This window comes from Panthera pardus, unplaced genomic scaffold, assembly GCF_024362965.1.
Source record: "Panthera pardus isolate Hobbes unplaced genomic scaffold, ASM2436296v1 HiC_scaffold_15, whole genome shotgun sequence".
Classification (NCBI taxonomy): domain Eukaryota; kingdom Metazoa; phylum Chordata; class Mammalia; order Carnivora; family Felidae; genus Panthera; species Panthera pardus.
In genome coordinates this window covers 70,627,160-70,645,078 of record NW_026526710.1, presented here as the reverse complement: position 1 = coordinate 70,645,078, position 17,919 = coordinate 70,627,160, and the positions used below count along the sequence as shown (strand labels likewise).

Here is a 17,919-nt window from a genome sequence, read left to right as displayed (position 1 = left end):
TCCCAGCAGCCCCAGGAAACTAACTTAAGCTTCAATGTGTTCCCGCCTCGCTGGTCCCTCTGCTTGCAAAGCCCTTCGGCAGAGAGCCCCCTCGCTCTCCATGGGTCCCCGCTCAAATGCCACCTTTGCAGAGAGGCTGTGTCCAGCTGCACCACCGAAACTAGCGCTTCCTGCCTCTCTCCACTCCTTTGCCTCTTTCACTTTTCTTCATGGTCCCTAGTCACACCCGACATTATATTGTGCATCTTTCACTTATTGTCTTCCTTGCCGTCAAGAATGTAAGTTCCAGGGCGGGGGCTTGGGGGACTCAGTCGGTTAAGCGTCTGACTCTTGATTTCGGCCCAGGTCATGATCTCACGGTTCGTGGGTTTGAGTCCTGCATTAGGTCCTGCGCTGACCGTGCGGAGCCTGCTTGGGCTTCTGTCTCTCCCTTTCTCTGGCCCTCCCCCGCTCTCTCAAAAATAAATAAATAAACCTAAAAAGAAAAAAAAAAAGAGCCTAAGATCCATGAAAGTAGAAAACAGTGTGGTTCATTGCTGCAAACCCAGTGCCTACTACGTACCTGACATAGGTAGGCTCTCCATGCTATTTGCTTCATAAATGAATGAGTTCCTTGAGAGTACATTTTGCTCTTTACTTTTTTATCCTTCCCGTTGCCTGATACATGCTTTGCTTATCGTGGACTCTCAGTAAATATGTATAGATGGACTAATAAATCCCTCATCACTCGTGGCTTAAGGCTCTGTGTGGTTAAGAGAGGAAGTCAAAATGCACACCACATTGGCCTGGATTTGGTGGCCTCTTTGCTGTAAAACAATTGTGGGGACAATCGATCAGATTTCTCTGAGTGATCATTACAGCTCACCATTTGTCTGCCTCACGCAGCCACGGTTTCTCTTGTGCTGCACACCACCCCTTCTTGCCCTGTTGTTTTTCTGATTAAGGAGACAGAATTGAGTAATCTAAATTTGGTGTGTGTAGCTCAGAGGTGCCAATCATGACAAATAATGAATTAGGTGATCCCCCTGCCCTTCCCTGAAGCATTGAGCTGAAACCAACAAGTTCATTTTATTTAGGACCAAAGGCTGAACTCAGAGGGCTGTCTGTGACAGGAGAGTGCTTTTTTTCACTAATTAAGTCACCCAGTTTCAGACAACCTTTCTCCTGTGCGGTGGGGGTGCGGCTTATTGAGTTGACCCTGAGACTGTGCCTTTGGCCTTCTGTTTGCTAAGACAAGTGGTATATACCTTTGTTACAAATACGTAAGCCAGAAAAAAATGCATTTATATGTACATATGCACACACATGCACACACACACACACAAATCTCTTATTGTTTTATAAATTTGCTTAGCTGTTTAAGGGGTTTTCTGGTTTCCTTAATAAACCCACATTTAGAATTTCTGGGTGAAGTGCTGTGTTTTCTAATCAGTTTTGGAAACGACCAGTATAAAATGCATTTTATCTGCTTTCATTTCATAAAAACATAAAAATGTACTTGTTGGGAAGCTATTATATTTGATATTTGTGAGAAATAAGTCAGAGATTAGAAATAACAGTTTTTATGATACTCCCTGTTCAGGAAAAATAATGAAGTTCTGTTTCCACCTATAACCTATGAGTCTTAATATGTGCATTGGGGGGTTTTGTACATGAGGGATTTTGAATTTTTTTTTCAAGTGAGTAAAAATGAAAATATAAGATATGAATAAAATGTATGCAACTACTAATTCGTTTTTAAAAATGTTATTATGTTGATATATTTCATAAAGCATGTGTTGCTGGTTCCTGGGCAGATACCCGTCCTAGCTGTTGATTATGTGAGATTTGGCACCTTTGTGCATTGTCACTAATCATCAGCATTTCTCTAGGAGGGGCCAGAAGCCCTTGTTATCTCCACCTAGCAGAAGGGGCATAGCCCTGGGGAGGCAGGGGTGACTTATCCAGAGCCTTCCAGACTAGCTAAGAGCCTATCCAGCTCAAACATCTAAAACCCTTAGTTAGCCTTTCCCAGTTCTCAGGACTTGTCTACACTTCGTCCAGCACAGCATTTCAAAATGTAGAGGCTTTCTGTGCAGCTTACTTAAAAGAAATGTTTAAGCTTTAGGTAGAGAAGTACATTATGAAGGTCACCTCCAAAGGGCAAATTAAATGCATATAATTTTCATTATGAGCGTAGAGAGTTAGCAGAATATGTAGGAGAGCAGTTTAGCACTTGGGGCAAGTTTTACTGTCCATTTCTCAGGGGACATCTGCTTGGATCTGAAGATCATGTAGGTAATATGAAAGGCACTTAATTTGATGTTTTATATTTGGCTTATAACCATAAGGAGGGCCAACTTTAATAATAAACTAACCAGGAACAAATTTTAGCTACAGAAAAGTGGTTTTCAACTCAGACTCCATCGTCCCAAAATATTCCACATAGCTTGCCCCCCTACTTCCTTCAGGCCTTTGTCCAGATGTCAGTGAGAATTTCTCTGACCTATCTATTTCAGATTGCAGTAGAGTCTCCCCTTCTCCATCTCCCTTATATTACTTCCTTCTTTCTAACGCTCATCATCACCCCCAACAATACATATCCTGATTATTTTGTCTCTCCCTCAACCCCCATGTAAGCCACTTGTCTTCTCTGTTCGCTGCTGTTTTTCCAATGCACACAGTAGGTGGTCAATACTTGTTCAACGAATGAATAATGCCTAAGACCTTTCTGTTCCAAGGTTGGTCTTGTACTTCAAGGCACACAGAACAATGGGTACCGTTGGCAGGTGCAGGTGTGGGAATGCAGGAATGGCTAGAATTAAGAGCAGTGCCTGTTGCGTGTGAGGGATTGGGACCAGACAGCTACCTTGCGACGGTGCGCAGATATACGGGCAAACTTCACCATGCGATCCCTCCCAGAAACCCATTTGCTGGACTGGCGTTCACTTTTCCTAACGTTCTCGCGTTAGCAGTATAATGTTTGCTTTCTGGTCCCGCCTGTCAAACTGTGCTGTATAGAGATGCCACAGGGAAATTAAAGATGTCATTCACGAGTGTCTCATATAAAACAATTCCTTTTCCTACTCTGAAAACCAAGCTTACAACAAAACAGGGTCGGCTCAGTTGTACTATAACGAGGCAAGCAAACTGGAGAAGTGAGGCAAAAGCATTCTCATATCTAAGTCATAGTATTGAAAAAGTCTGGAAAGCCCTTTGCCGAGTTGTGGCGGCGGTTTCCGCCTTGGCCAGACTGGCAGATGCAACCAGGGCGTTCGTTCAGGGTGACTGGGGGCGGGAGAGGGGCTGCTGGGCTGGAACCGCCGGCTGGTGGGGCGGGGCCGCTAGCACAGCCTCGGGCCCCTTTTACCCCTTCCACTCCCCCTCCCCCCGGCCGAAGGCCCCACGCCCGGGCCAGCTGTCTCGAGGGGCGTGTCTTCCTCTGGCCCCGCCCCCGAGCCCCGGCTAGGCCCGGCCAGGCAGCGAATGAACGGGTGCGCCGCGAGGGCGCAGGGGGCCGCAACTTAAGATAAGGCGGCCTGTGGTGGCAGTGCCAGCAGCTCGGAGCTCTCCGGGCCGATACCCGATCGCGCCGCCGTGGGAGGAACCCGAGTCCCGGGCCGAAGCTGCCCCGGGAAAGCTCTCAGGCGGCATCAACATGGCTGCGGCCCTGCGAGCTGCGGGCGCCCTGCTCCGCGATCGGCGTAAGTGAGGCTGTCGCGGCCGCCACCGCTGCCGGGGTCCCTGCGACGGCGTGGGCAGCGCAGCTCGCGCCGGGGCCCTCCGGCTTGAGGGGGTTCCGGGAGCGGCGCAGGAAGCTCCGCGCTATGGGGCGAGGGGCGACCTGGAGAAGGGACCGGAAAGGGGCCCTCCCCTGGGAAGGGCTGAAGGGGGGGCGGTACACGGGTCGTCTGGGGTCCCTGGGACGCGGCCAGGAGAGGTCCCGGAGCACCATGAGTCAGCGGGGTTACCGTGAGCAGTGCCGGGGTTTATCCGCACCTTAGTTCTTATCTGTAAAAGCATAATCATGAGCGTCACGGGTTGTGAGCATTATGGGAGGGAGGGTGTGTTACGGACCTACCACTGAGGACGGTAACTAAGGCATCATCATCGTCATCACCACGGACATGGGTCATGGGGTTCCCTCCCTGGTGATGGAGGTCGCAGTGTGCCCACTGCCCCTCTGTCTTAGCCCCTGGCGTCACCCGGTGCTCACTTGTCCTTAGGCAGGTAGCACCCACTGCGAGGGAGTCTGGGCTAGTATTTCCTAGAGATTTTTGAAGAACGAACAAGATCTAGTGACAACCCAACATGTTTCTCATGCAAATTTTGAATGTAGGGTGCTTCTAGGATGAGCTGAGGAGTTTGCACGAGAAACACCTGGTTGGCACACTAACTCTGCAGCATTTTTAACTGTGACCCCTTGAGTAAGACACTCACCTGGCTTGAGTTTTGGTAAAGGTGAAAGGAGAAAGGTAATATACTTCACGGGCTTGGCATGAAGATTAGCTGGATGCCGGTAAAACTTGTAGCACAGTGCCTGTCATGCAGTAGATACATTGAGACCCTTAAATGTTCAGTTATTATGTGAAAGGCTGGGGCACACTAAGATGCTTAGTTAAGGCATTTGAATGATGACCGGACACAGACCTGCTTTATTTTTCTAAGAAGTTCCCAAATTCTTCAGTCTGGCACCTACTAGGAGGGAATGGAGAGAATCCACTTTGAATTTCCATATCTTATTACAGGTGCCTTTGTGAGGAAGATAGTAAAGACCCAGTTTGTGGTGAGGGCCAAGGCACAAAGGGTACGTGGAGCAAAAGGCATCTTTTTTTTTTTTTTTTTTTTAAGAAGAGGAAGCACAGTACCAATAATGTTCCTGAAAGATGTATTGAATTAGCCTTTTCTTTCATCAGCCATTTCTGTGGCAGAGTCTTACAGGTTTTAGATTTGAGGTCATAGAACAATCTAAGAAGCTTTAAATGATTTGTTCCAGATTATGAGTAACTAAGCGGAAGGATTCAGAAACCCTAGCAAATGTGGATTTGAAGTCCAATTGAATTATGAACTCTGATTTTTAAGATGTAGTTATAATACTTTAATCATCTTGTTGATATGAAGGAATTAACATCTGAGTTAGAAGAAATTGAGTAGTATTTCTGAAAATGAATTCGGAAAGTAAAAGTACAAAAACAAAGTTTTACACTAAGTTTTTAGCATGTTACGGAATCAATAAACTCTGACGTGGGCCACATACTGTATATACTGTATGTATTTTTGAATTAGAAAGTTGGTAGACTAATGAATTATTGTTTTTTCTTTTTGCCTTTTCTTTCCAAATTTTCAACACTGAGCATATATGTCTGTCTTTCTTTCTTTCTTTTTTCTTTCTTTCTTTCTTTCTTTCTTTCTTTCTTTCTTTCTTTCTTTCTTTCTTTTTAACGTTTATTTATTTTTGAGAGACAGAGTATGAGCAGAGGAGGGGCAGAGAGAGAGGGAGACACAAAATCCGAAACAGGCTCCAGGATCTGAAAGTCAGCACAGAGCCCAACGCCGGGCTCGAACCCATAAACCAGGAGATCATGACCTGAGCCAAAGTCAGATGCTCAACCAACTGAGCCACCCAAGCGTCCCATGTCTTTCATAATTAGAAAAAGAATCTAGAATAATGAAGAAGAATATCAGTGTTTTAATTAAGGACATTAGAACATTTTGGTGCCATACCAGAAAATAATTCTTTTTTTAAAGCCTCCCCTCCCCAAATGTTTATTAATAATCACAATATTGGATGTTATTTAAGTTAATTTTAACTTTCTAAACTTTATTTACTTATTTTTGAGAGAGCAGGGGAGAGACAGAGACAGAGAGGGAGAGAGAGAATCCCAAGCAGGCTCAGTGCCGAGCCCGACGTGGGGCTCAGACTCGTGAACTGTGAGATCATGACCTGAGCCAAAATCAGGAGTCGGATGCTTAACTGACTGAGCCACCCAGGTGCCCCAGTTATTTGTTAGTTTTTAAAATGTTACCTATTTTTATAAGTACCTTTTGAAATAAATCTCATCTCCTATGTGATAGGAAGTGGCTCTGGGGTGCCTGGGTGGCTCAGTCGGTTAAGCATCCGACTTTGGCTCAGGTCATGATCTCACAGTTTGTGAGTTCAAGCCTCACATCAGGCTCTGCAATGCACAGCCTGCTTAGGATTCTCTGTCTCCCTCTCTCTCTGCCCCTGTCCCCCCACCCTCCTTTCTCTCTCTCTCTTTCTCTCTCTCAAAATAAATAAATAAACTTAAAAAAAATGGCTTCATTATATATTAAAGTACTTGTGTGCCTTGCTTTATAACCTCCCCTGCCCTACCCCTAAGCATCCAAAATATTAAATAATTTGATTTTGGAGAACCAGTTAATACCCATGAACCTCTTAAATCATATATATACTTTTGAATGCTTCACCTTTTGGATTTGTCCAGGAGTTACAAAGTTTTGCTTTCTTTATATTCTCTTCTGCATTTTCCTAGTTTTATAGCTTTTATGGTTTGTAGGCCTTTAAAAGGTAGACCAGCAGTTAATGTCATAGGTAGGGGTAGAAGGGGTCCCTGGGTGGCTCAGTCGATTAAGCGTCTGACTTCAGCTCAGGTCATGATCTCACAGTCCGTGAGTTCGAGCCCCTCATCAGGCTCTGTGCTGACAGCTCAGAGCCTGGAGCCTGCTTCAGATTCTGTGTGTGTCTCTCTCTGCCCCTCCCCCACTCGCGCTCCGTCTTTATCAAAAATGAGCAAACGTTTACAAAATTAGAAAAAAATAAATAGGGTTAGAATACCTGGTCTCAGTTCATAAGTGGGCAAGTCCCTGCTGTTGAGTATTCTTACTTCTTAACCATATGCAGTGTGCCAGGCACTGTTCTTGGGTCTGGACATAGATGTAAAGATTTTTTTTTCCTGATGTTCACAACAGCCCTGCAGGGTTGGCCTGATCACCATCATACAGATGGGAAAAGGGAGTAGTTCTTTGAGTTGCCCAACTACTCCCACACACAGCCTGTTTGGTCCTATCTGGGATTTCTGCTAGATGTCTCTGGCTCTGGAACATATGCTCTATGCTATACAATGCTGTCTGTGCCCTTGGATTTCTCGTAAGCTGTGAACTGAGTGTCTTCAGGAGTCTCAGCTCGTCCTTTGAACAATTACTTAAAACTCCTTTAGCTACATGTCTGTTGGTCGTTTGGTCAGGGACTACTCTTAGTTTCTTTGGAACCTTCAGATCATTAGGGGAGAGGAGTGTTACAGAGAAGTCCTTGAGAGGGGGGTGTACTAACCCTACGTCCTGAGCACAAAGGATCCATTATTAGCAGCATTGCCTTCTGAGAATTTGTTCGGCCACAGAGAAGAGGATTTTGTTAAGTATAGGGCATGACAACTTGAAAAACTACCCTCCCAAATTGTGCTAGGAAATACTAATGTACTAGTTGATGACTCTGGTCTCACCCGGATTCCCTTCTGCCACTCCGTTTTTAAGATTCACAGGAGGAAGGCTTATCACCAGCAGTCAAATCATGTAATGCCTAAATTCTATTCTAGTACCCCATGGAATCCAATATCTCATTCATACCAGGAATCGCAGACATTGTGGCCTGATTGAGAACCCGGTTACATCTCATGCAGTTCAGAATTGAACTTGTCTAAAATAAGGAGCTGCGAGTTGGCTTGAGACTTCATTTGAGCAGAATTGAACTTCTATATGTCAATCTTTGCACTTCCACTTTGAGTTAATAAGGACTATTCAGCACAAGCTCACGTAATTGGCTCTGTTGGGAATGTGCACAATATGGAGAGTTGGAAATCTGGAGATACCATTCTCCTATATTTTATAGGCAGGGTAGGTGAAAAAACATCAGAGCAGGTATAGTCCCTATGCCCTAGACACTTCCAAATGAAACCAATGCCAGCACTAATCGTACGTGGCAGGTGCTGTGCAGAGTGCATCGCTGGTCTTACCTGCTGTAATCGTCACAAGGATCCTGATTGCAGGGTGTTGTCATTTTACCGGGGAAACTAAGGCTCGAAAATATATAGCCTGGCCCCAGTCACGTTGCTGGTAAGTGTCAGAGCTGCATGAGGTCAGAACTGCTGGTCCACAGCCCGAGTTCCTCACCGGGACTCTGACTTAGAAGGAGGAGGAGGAGGGCAGAAGGAGACTGATCTCAAGCTGGTTTCAAATCGGCTGGTTTGAGAATGGGTCATGTGTACGGTGTGGGGCACAGCAGTAACCACCGTCCCCCCATTGCTACCTTGAGTGTCTATTGTATAGCTTCAGTTTAATTTCACTGTATGCCATTTAAGGATGAATATTCTTCATGGTACAACTAAGTATGGCCCATGGACTTCTCAGTCCAGGTGGGTTCTCCAGGCCCACAGCTGACTCTGGCGGGGCACAGGACAAGAGTGCACACGGAGACCCGTGTATCATATGTGGGATCGCCCGCTAACAAGCTGTGAAGTATGTTCTGTTCTCCAATACTGCCAAATAGACCTTCGTAATGATCTGGAAGGGTGAACTGTTGAAGTCTTCAGAGTTCCCACAGAAGTGTCGTGGCCTTGGGAGCGTCGCCTCTGCTCTGTAGGCTTCCCTGCTTCTCTTTCCACTGCCAGCTGTGCCCTGAATTGTGAAGAGTCTTGTGCATTCACCCATGTGGACACTCCAGTCTAGGTTCAGGTTCTATTCTTGCTCCTGCAAATAGCTTCCCTTAGGTCAAGAATTGCTCGCACTGATGGCACAATCAGCTTTCGGGAGAATAGAGCTAGGAAAGAGGCCTGTACAGTCCCTGGAGTGGGTGTGGGCTTTTGGGGACAGGGAATTCTGGGTATGGGGAGCCTGGTCAGGAATGTAGGTCATGGGCTCTGGGGTCCATGGGTCTTTGGCTGTGCAGACTGCATACCCTGTGGGGGAGGCTGCAGCACGAGGAGGGCCAGAAGGGGCCCTCTAAAGTAGAACCCCCCACCCTTGTCAGTGTCCAAGGGCAGTGCTGGGGTTCTCAGCCCTGGTGCTTTATTGGAGGAGGCTTATAGGCAGATGCGAGGTCTGTGCAACTGGTTGAAAGCTGGCTCAAGTAACACCCCGTAAACCAGTGGCTCTGAACACGTCCCGCGGCTTCTCCCTTTCGTGTGAGCAGCGCACTAACTTCCGTATGCATGCGGTGATTCTCCTGAGGGATCACGTCAGAATCTGCCAGGGCAGAGTGAGAAGGTGTGTTTCTCAAAAGGCTCCGTGCAGGTCCTGAGAAGCCATCCCAGGAGGCGCCACCCCACCCCCGGCAGAGAGGGCTTGAGTGCCGAGAAACGCCGGGGAAATCACCTGTGCTATAGCGTCTCTTTAAATTTTAAGTCCAGGACTTCTGCTCGGAGGACCCCCTCCAAAGACATTGCTTCCCAGCCGGATTTCATGCTGCTACTTTTACTTTTGTCACAGTGGTGCCTGGAAGCTCAAGGGCCCGCCAACCGTGGAGGGGCCAGTCGATTGGAGCCACGGCAGCAGCTGCCACAGAAACAGCCCAGCGTACCAGAAGCCCAGAACCTCAAGTTCAACCGGGGAAGAGGTATGAATCTAATTTTAGGTACTAATAAGAACCTTTTTTTGTTGATGCAGACGCCAGTGAGTGGATACAGGCTGCCTTAAGAGGAAAGCTGCGGGGGAATGCTAGTGTGGAAGGAGTGCAGTGTTGTTTTCTTGGCTTTCTTTCAGTAGCTGGAAGGCTACAAGTTGCACCCACACACGCACACACACCGCTAAGGTTTTAACATTTTGGGGGAATTTTTATAGATTTAAAAAATTGTTGTTAAAATTTTTTTCCCCGGCTTTTTTGAGATATGATTGACAAATAAAAATCCCACAGGGCTTTTGTTAAAGGACACGTAACTCAGGACCAGCAGTCTGCAGATCATGTAGGAATTTAGTTCTGGAATATGTCATGTAACACAAATTTCATGGACACTAGAAATGTGTTTATGAAACTAACATAATTATACCTATGAAATGTATGTTCTGTTTAGGATAAGGAGTGACTAATCCGTCAAGAATTTATCTAGTAAACCCTGCCATTGTTTTCCACTGTTAACAGGGTGAGCAGAATTCGAAATGACATAATACGATTTGTGATTTATTAAAGGGATAAAGTACCTGTTTCGGACGTCACCCCTGCTGTTTGCGGGTGGATGTCAGCAGGCCTGGCGTTGTTCTGGGCCTCCTCGTCCATCATGGAAGCCACAGCTCTTCTTAGGTCTTCCTCTCATACAGGGGCAGCACAGGACTCGAACGGGCAGTTGTTTAGCTGGGTGCCTAGAAATAGCCCACCTTAACGCTAGCTGAGCAAAAGAAGGAGACGGGTTGCAAACTAGTAACTCCTTGACGGTTGGTTCCTCTAGCGATAGAGCTATGAAAATAGTCCTATTTTGTGGTTGTTATTTTTCATTGTGTGAACTTGGGTACGTTGACTGAAGTAAACTGAGGTTTACTGACTGAGTAAACTGAGGTTTGAAGGGGGATAGAGCATTAGAGGTGGGGCCTCAGATCATCTCTTTTCCACTCTCTGGCCTCCTAAGTGATCGAATCTGGTGAGGAAAACAGGAAGCAGGGACGCTGTCTCTGTCCTGGCAGCCTGGACACCGTTCCTGTGTGTCCCCACAGCCCCGCTTTTCTCACCTTAGCCATGGTCCAAAGTGCTTTAAGTCCTTAGGGTTTAGGGTGAGTATTTGATGTAACCTGAAGAACTGATTCAGTGTGGAACCCGGGGAGAAAAATTATTTCATTGCTATATTATCCTAGTAGCAAAAGCCAATAATATAACCTTAATATCATTAAATTAAATAAAAATCTAAAAATGTCTAAATTCCATTAAGTAATTTTGTATCATCTTTATACCAAAGAAATGGGTTCATTTTAGGACATGTAGACAGGCGAAAAAAAGATTTAAAAAAATCACCGATAATCCCACCACCCAGTGTTTTGTGTCTATGTCTGTACCGATTGATATTTATTCAGTAAATATTTACCAAAATGTGACAGTCGTGCACATAGTATTTTTTAAATTTCTTCTTTTTAAATTTAATAATATATCTACCATATAAATGTAAATATTCCCCATTATGTTAATAGCATACGAGTATTTTATGAAATCACAGTTTATTTACCCATTCCCATGTTATGGGGCACTTGCATTCTTCCTAGTTTTAAAATAGTAGAGATGATGAAGTGATCAGTGTTTCTGTATATCATTCTGGTGCCAGACCTGAAGGCCTCGTGCTGCGCAGTGCTCAGACTATACCAGATGAGACCTCCACTAGACCGGGGGTCAGCCGACTCGCCTGTAAAGGGATAGATAGTGGGCCATGTGGTCTCTTTTGCTGCTATTCAACTCTGCTGTTATAATGTGAAAGCAGCCTTAGCGACTATGTAAAATAATGAGTGGAGCTGTGTTCCAATAAAACTTTATTTACAAAAATAGGCAGGGTGTGTATGTACAGATCTGGCCCGTGGGCTGTAGTTTCCCAAACCCTGTTCTAGAGGCAGCATAGATCCTCAGGCCAATTACATCTTGGAGGTTTCATGAAGAGGTAGAATTTGTGTCTTTATCTTGGTGCTGACTATATACAGTATAATTGAATGATTCTGTTTCTTTATTAATTGATGATCTTACGTTTCTGTTATGTACAATTAGTAGCTCAAAGGAAAAACCTATTTTGAGAGTCCCAGAATATAAAAATGGCAGAATGTTGAAACCTTTTCAAGCGAGAAGTTTTAAATATGTTCCCCTATTTACACTTTTACGTTCAAACAAAGGGAACTTGACATTCAGAGCTTGGTCTCAGATGGGCTCTGTCTGGAGGAGAGGAGAACAGAGACCATGGCTAAGGCTTTGCACTTCGCATTCTCGAATAGAGGGTGTCAGACTAGGGCAGCTAATGCGCCATTCGTCATGCATAACACAGTTTTGAATTAAGTGCACGTGTATTTAGGTATTTCCAAATCATGTGCATCACTTTCATGTGTAAGATCAACACGGTTTATAAAACATGGGTTTGCAGGGCAGAGTCATATCCAATTTAAAGCCACTCTTGTTCTGAGCTCAGGTGTTATAGATGAAAAGCAGTTCTAAATCTCGTTTGCACATTGATACCCTCTATGGCTTAGGTAAGTCTCTTAGCCTGGGGTTTCTTAACCAGTAATCTGTTAACTGGCAGCAATCCATGGAAAAATGCGCTTAATTTATTGTGAGTCACAGATTTTGAGGGTGAGAGACAGGATCTCAGAGCACGGGTGGTCTAAGTGGAAAGATTAAGGGAGCATTTTACAATTTCACAATATAATGAATCTGGAATTTTTAGGATTTAAGAAAAAAACCTAAACACCAGCTTGTTAATTCATTGATAGGACTTTTGGTGAGAGGAGGTGGGAAAGTTGTGGGACAATGACATCCTCCAGAGTAGTTGCTTAGTAAAAAGGAGATGAAACCCCCTTCCTCTAACCCAGTGGTTCTCAGTAGGGGAGTGGGATGTTCCCCACCTCCAACATATTTGGCAATGGCTGTGTCTGGAGACGTTTTTGGTTGTCACAACTGGGACGGGGTGTGTGCCGTGCTTTCCGGCAAGTAGAGGCTGGGATGCTACTAGAACCCTGCAACATACACCATAGCCCTCCACAGCAAAGACTCATCCAGCCGAAAATGTCAGTGGTGCTGAGGAAGAGAAATGCTGTCTAAGACAGTGATGTGAAAGGCGAACTTAGTTTGTCCTTACAGTGGGGTCTAAATTAGGAGATCTCTGACTTCACTGGAATGCAGCATTCCGCTAACCCCAGCAATTTTGCCTCAGCTTGTTTTGCAAATTTAGGTTGAGAATTCAGATTTCTACCTCATTCACCTGTAGTATGTTTGGCAAGAAAACAGTTTCTTCCTGTATGAATTTGACACACTCTGCTGCGTAACATTATCCCAAGTGTTGTTAGCACTTGTTTAAAAATTGCAATTAAAACGTCATCCTGATCTCATTGGCTTTAGCACACATTAGGGACAGTCTTCCAAACAGGATTCATGTCTGCAGGATTGGCTTAGTCACTGCGGTAGCTGGAGGTGGCCTTGATATAGGAGGCTTAGACAGCGGGACCCCTCAGCCTTTGTACCAGTGGAGTTTAAACTAAACTTCAGGCTGGTTGTTTCTCACTGCTTTATCAAGAGTGAATGGAGAGTACATCCATCCGTGCTGTGGAGTATTATTCAGCCATAAAAAGGAAAGAAGTACTGATTCACGCTGTCACGTGGATGAACTTTGAACATTTTATGCCAAGTGAAAGAAACCAGGCCCAAAGGGCCACATGTCATGTGATTCCATTTCTATGAATAGGCAAATGCATAGACTGAGAAAGCGGAGGATTAGTTGCCAAGAATGAGACAGAGGGAGGATGGGGAATGGTTCTAGTATGTGGGAATATTTTTGGGGGGTGATGAAAATGTTCAGGAATTAGAGAGTTGTTATGGTTGCATAACTTTGTGTGTATATTAGAAAGCACTGAATTGTATTTTAAAATGGAAAACTTTATGGTATCTAAATTATATCTACATTTTTACAAATGCCAAAAAAAAAAAAACAAAACCAAAAAACCATGAATGGAAGAAACACTCCTTGTCCTGTAGTGTCCCCACCTGCAGACTCTTTCACTGCACGGCCCCCAGTTCTCCAGGGCCTCATCTCAGGCTCTGACCCCATGGTTCCATGTCTCTAGCCTTGGGCTTCCGGCGGCTACCGGAAGCATGCGGGCGGCACCTGGTCCCACTCTGGCCCCTTCTTGCCCCCTGAAGGTGTTTAGGAATGGAGAACTCATCCCGGCCTGACTCACTTTAGTCTGTGCAGGGTCCAGAGCTCCTCTGGGTTTTAGAGGTTCAGAGCTGGCATGGTCCTTTTGTTGATTTAACTTCCCCCAAACTACTTGATTTTCTTTTTGCTTCTTCTTGTTCCTTCAGTGCTTGATTCTTTAGCCTGGGACCTATTTGAGTAAGAGCAATTTCTTGCCAGAATCCCTTAAGCAGTCGCTCTAGGTAGAGGATCGAGAGGTGAGTGCAAAGTGAGAGGTGTACTTTATCGTACAGGAGACACTGCGGGGGAACAGCAGGCTCTGGAGAAGGAAGCAGAGTAGCAAGAAATCATTTGTCAATAATAATAGTTTAAAGGGAAAGGAGCAGATAAAAGAATGAGAGATGGGCTGGTTATTATACTGTGGAGGTTTATTTTATTTTATTTTATTTTTTTTTCAAAATTTTTTAACGTTTATTTATTTTTGAGACAGGGAGAGACAGAACATGAACGGGGGAGGGTCAGAGAGAGGGAGACACAGAATCCGAAACAGGCTCCAGGCTCCGAGCTGTCAGCACAGAGCCCGACGCGGGGCTCGAACTCATGGACCGCGAGATCGTGACCTGAGCCGAAGTCGGCCGCTCGACCGACTGAGCCACCCAGGCGCCCCTATACTGTGGAGGTTTAAAAGGGAAACCCATGGTTTCTCTGTGTATGATAGAACTTACTATATGTTCCACATCATGCTAAATAACTATGCTGTCTATTCTCAAAACAACCTTTTGAGGTCGTTGCTGGACTCCCTGTATACAAGGAGACTTAAGTTTGGAGAGACCAAGTAATTTGTATATCTGGAAGGCATTCACATAAACGTTTGCTTCAGCCTCAGGACAATTTGAGCTTTATACCCTGACTCTCAGTCCTTAAAGAATGGGAGGGATTTTTGTTCAGAACTGACAACTTAATGGGGAAACATTTCAAGCCCAGAGAAGACCAGTGCCATGGATGGAGCTGGGAGACCAAGGTCAGAGTCAGAACTGGGACCGTGCAGAACCGGAGGCATTGTGCATTCCCAGATACGCAGCCCGGTGATAGCAGTGAAAAGATCTGTAGGTTTGTACCTCTGAACAGATTGGATGTTGAGTTTGCTAGCTGAACCAACAGTGTCCCTTACAGAAAAATAAAAAGCTACAAGTCAACTGCATTTTATTTTATGTAGGAAGCCGAAGACTGGAATATTAATGCTGAACATGGGGGGCCCTGAAACCCTGGGAGATGTTCACGACTTCCTTTTGAGGCTCTTCCTGGACCGAGACTTGATGACGCTTCCTATTCAAAAGTAAGACGCGTGGAAACACCTGCACTTATTCCTAACTTGTGTAGTGCATCTTGCCTTACGTGTACGTCAGTTCTATAGTTACAGAAAATAAATGGTTTTTGTGCCCATCTGGTGGTGACTAGAGCAGCATCATTATTTTCCATTGTATAAGAAGGATATGATGTTGAGAGAAATGCAGGGGAGAGAGAAAGCAAGTTGGGGGGCCTCTCCTTGAGCCCTTTCCTCCCTAGAGCTCTGGAAATGGCAGTTGTCTTGACACACCTGATGTCCCTTTAAATTTTTTTTAAATTTTATTTTAGGGAGAGCATACAAGCAGGAGTGAGGGGCAGAGGGAGAGGGAGGGAGAGAGAATCTTAAATAGGCTCCATCCCACGACTCTGGAATCATGACCTGAGTCAAAATCAAGAGTTGGCCACTCAACCGACTGAGCCAGCCAGGCACCCCTGATGTCCCTTTAAAGATTGTTACTGATATATCTGTACTTGACCCTCAACAGCTGATTAATACTCAGGGAAGCAATGATTATTATTCATTAATAATATTGTGGCTGTCCTTTTCCTTTCAAGCCTCCCTCCTTCTTTCTTTTCTTTCTCTTTTAAAGTAGGTTTTTGTAATGAAAAATTTATACATGCACGTGATAAAAAAATGCAAACAGCATAAACATGTTCACAGTAAAAAGCAAGTGTCTCTTTTCTTGAACTCCAGCCTCCCGGTTACCCACCATGGAGGTTACAGATGTAACCAGAAATACAGAAATCTGCAATTGTACAGATGTATTTCTGGTGACAATCCAGAAACAGTCCATGCATATCCAAGCATGTGCTTGTCTAAATATCTATAAATATAGATGTATATGTATATATGCACATATATATCTCCCCTGTCCTTTTTAACACAGATGGGAATGTACTTATGTATATTATTTAACACTTTGCTATTTTTTTTTTAAATTAACAATGTATCTTGGAAATTATTCTATAACAGATTATATAGGCCCGGTTTATTATTTTTTTTCATGACTGTATAGAATGCCTTGCCTGGTCATAACTTAATTTATTTAACCAGTGGCTCACTGGTGGACATCTATGTTGTTTACAGTGTTGCAATGAACATTCCTGTGCTGTGCATTCAACTTTGCTCACATATTCAAATGTATCTGTGATTAATATACATTTTTTTTCTTTTTTTTTTTTAATACATTTTCTTAAAGTAAGAGTATTTTTTGCTTCCCAATGTCTTATATATCCTAGTTCCTGCTAGGTGTAGGATCAGGAAGTATTAAGATAGTGGCTGGCCCACATCTAGGGCCTGCGCCTGAGTGGTGTCCTGAATCTTCAGGGTGAGTTGTGAGAGGAACTCGTGGGGCAGAGGTGGCTAATCCCCAGAGAGTGTTTTGTTTTCTTGTCTCTAATCGAGGCCAAAAGAGCTGGCTGTCGTCAATGACCTCAAGCCTCTATTTTTAAAGGCTTGATCTTCTTAGGCTCTTCTTACAATTTTGCTTATCTTTTCTATTGAGTAGTTTCTGAGGTTGCTAAGGTGGAACAAAAGCCACTTACCTACCTGTTAAATGATTTAGTAAGCTGGCACCAATCATCGCCAAACGCCGGACCCCCAAAATTCAGGAGCAATACCGCAGGATCGGAGGCGGGTCCCCCATCAAGATGTGGACTTCCAAGCAGGGAGAAGGCATGGTGAAGCTGCTAGATGACTTATCCCCCAACACAGGTACAGTGTTTCTTCACTAACATCTCAGTTTTGTTCTTTCAAAGTAGGTACAAAGTTCCAAATGCTATTGGACGGAACATGGAGTTCTGTCGGTTTGCGGGGGTTCCTACATGGCATGTGATCACTTAGCTCAGTTCTCGAGGCACTATCCTGGCCTTGGCTGTGGAGCCTGTTCCTTCCTTATGTTAGATATGGAAGAGCCCAAGGTTTGGAACATTGGTTTCAAAAGGAAGCTTGGTGTGTGTGTAAAGTTGGGCTAGGTTATAAGGAAGAGGCCACATCCCATGTATACAAGATGCGTATGTCATTGCTCTGGAAAGAAGTCTTGGGGCTGCTGTCACTGCTTTTTCTTTCTGTGTGGAGAGATGATTCGATCAACAGAGCAGAATTAGCTGCCGTCGTGCAGCCGCGAGACCGTAAGCATCTTCAGCGACTGTTCTCGGCTCTCGGCAACACCAGCTAGTGCGAGGTCCTGAAAAGAGGATTGTGCGTGTCTGGAGACTGTCCTCCGAGAACTGCTAAGGCAGAATAATAATGTGCAGAATGCAGCAGTCACTATAGGAATGAATTGTAAGTGCCGTGTTTAATTGCATTCCAGACGCCATTGATTGTGGGACCCACCATTGTTTTTATATATACTAAGACAAAAACTCTGCCGGGTAGTTTTGAGACCATGTCTGTTGCGGGTGTGCACCAGTATGGGAAATGTTCAATCAAAAAATGTGCATGTTAGGACACATGAGATACATTCATTACAGATACATCTTGGGGCTTCCAGATCAGGACAGGCGTGTGACACAGTGGCCACCCTCAAGGACAGTGGCCCCACCAGGCAGGCCCAAAAGCATTTCCCTCTTCTCTGAGAAAACACCTCTAAGTGTCACCTCAAGCTGCTCTCAGAAGCCACCACATCCCATCGCACACAGGGACAAGGGCTGTAGCCCTCAGCTCATCTCACTTGGAAAATTGCTCAATCATGCTTCTGCGTATTGAGTTTGCTTCCTGCCTTGGCCGTGGCTCAAGGGCATTTTTTACTGCCGT

At 44.9% G+C, this 17,919-nt stretch overlaps 1 protein-coding gene across 2 annotated transcripts in view; it reads left to right on the top strand.

The window, feature by feature from the left end:
• Nucleotides 1-3,432: 3,432 nt before the first annotated feature.
• FECH (ferrochelatase) overlaps nucleotides 3,433-17,919 on the top strand; it is a 37,543-nt gene continuing 23,056 nt past the window's right edge. For both annotated transcript variants that reach the window (XM_019463940.2, XM_019463941.2), the window contains exons 1-4: nucleotides 3,433-3,683; nucleotides 9,442-9,568; nucleotides 15,034-15,153; nucleotides 16,730-16,878. In XM_019463940.2, coding sequence (XP_019319485.2) covers nucleotides 3,638-3,683; nucleotides 9,442-9,568; nucleotides 15,034-15,153; nucleotides 16,730-16,878 — 442 coding nt within the window. In that variant the 5' untranslated portion in view covers nucleotides 3,433-3,637. The remainder of the gene's footprint in view (nucleotides 3,684-9,441; nucleotides 9,569-15,033; nucleotides 15,154-16,729; nucleotides 16,879-17,919) is intronic.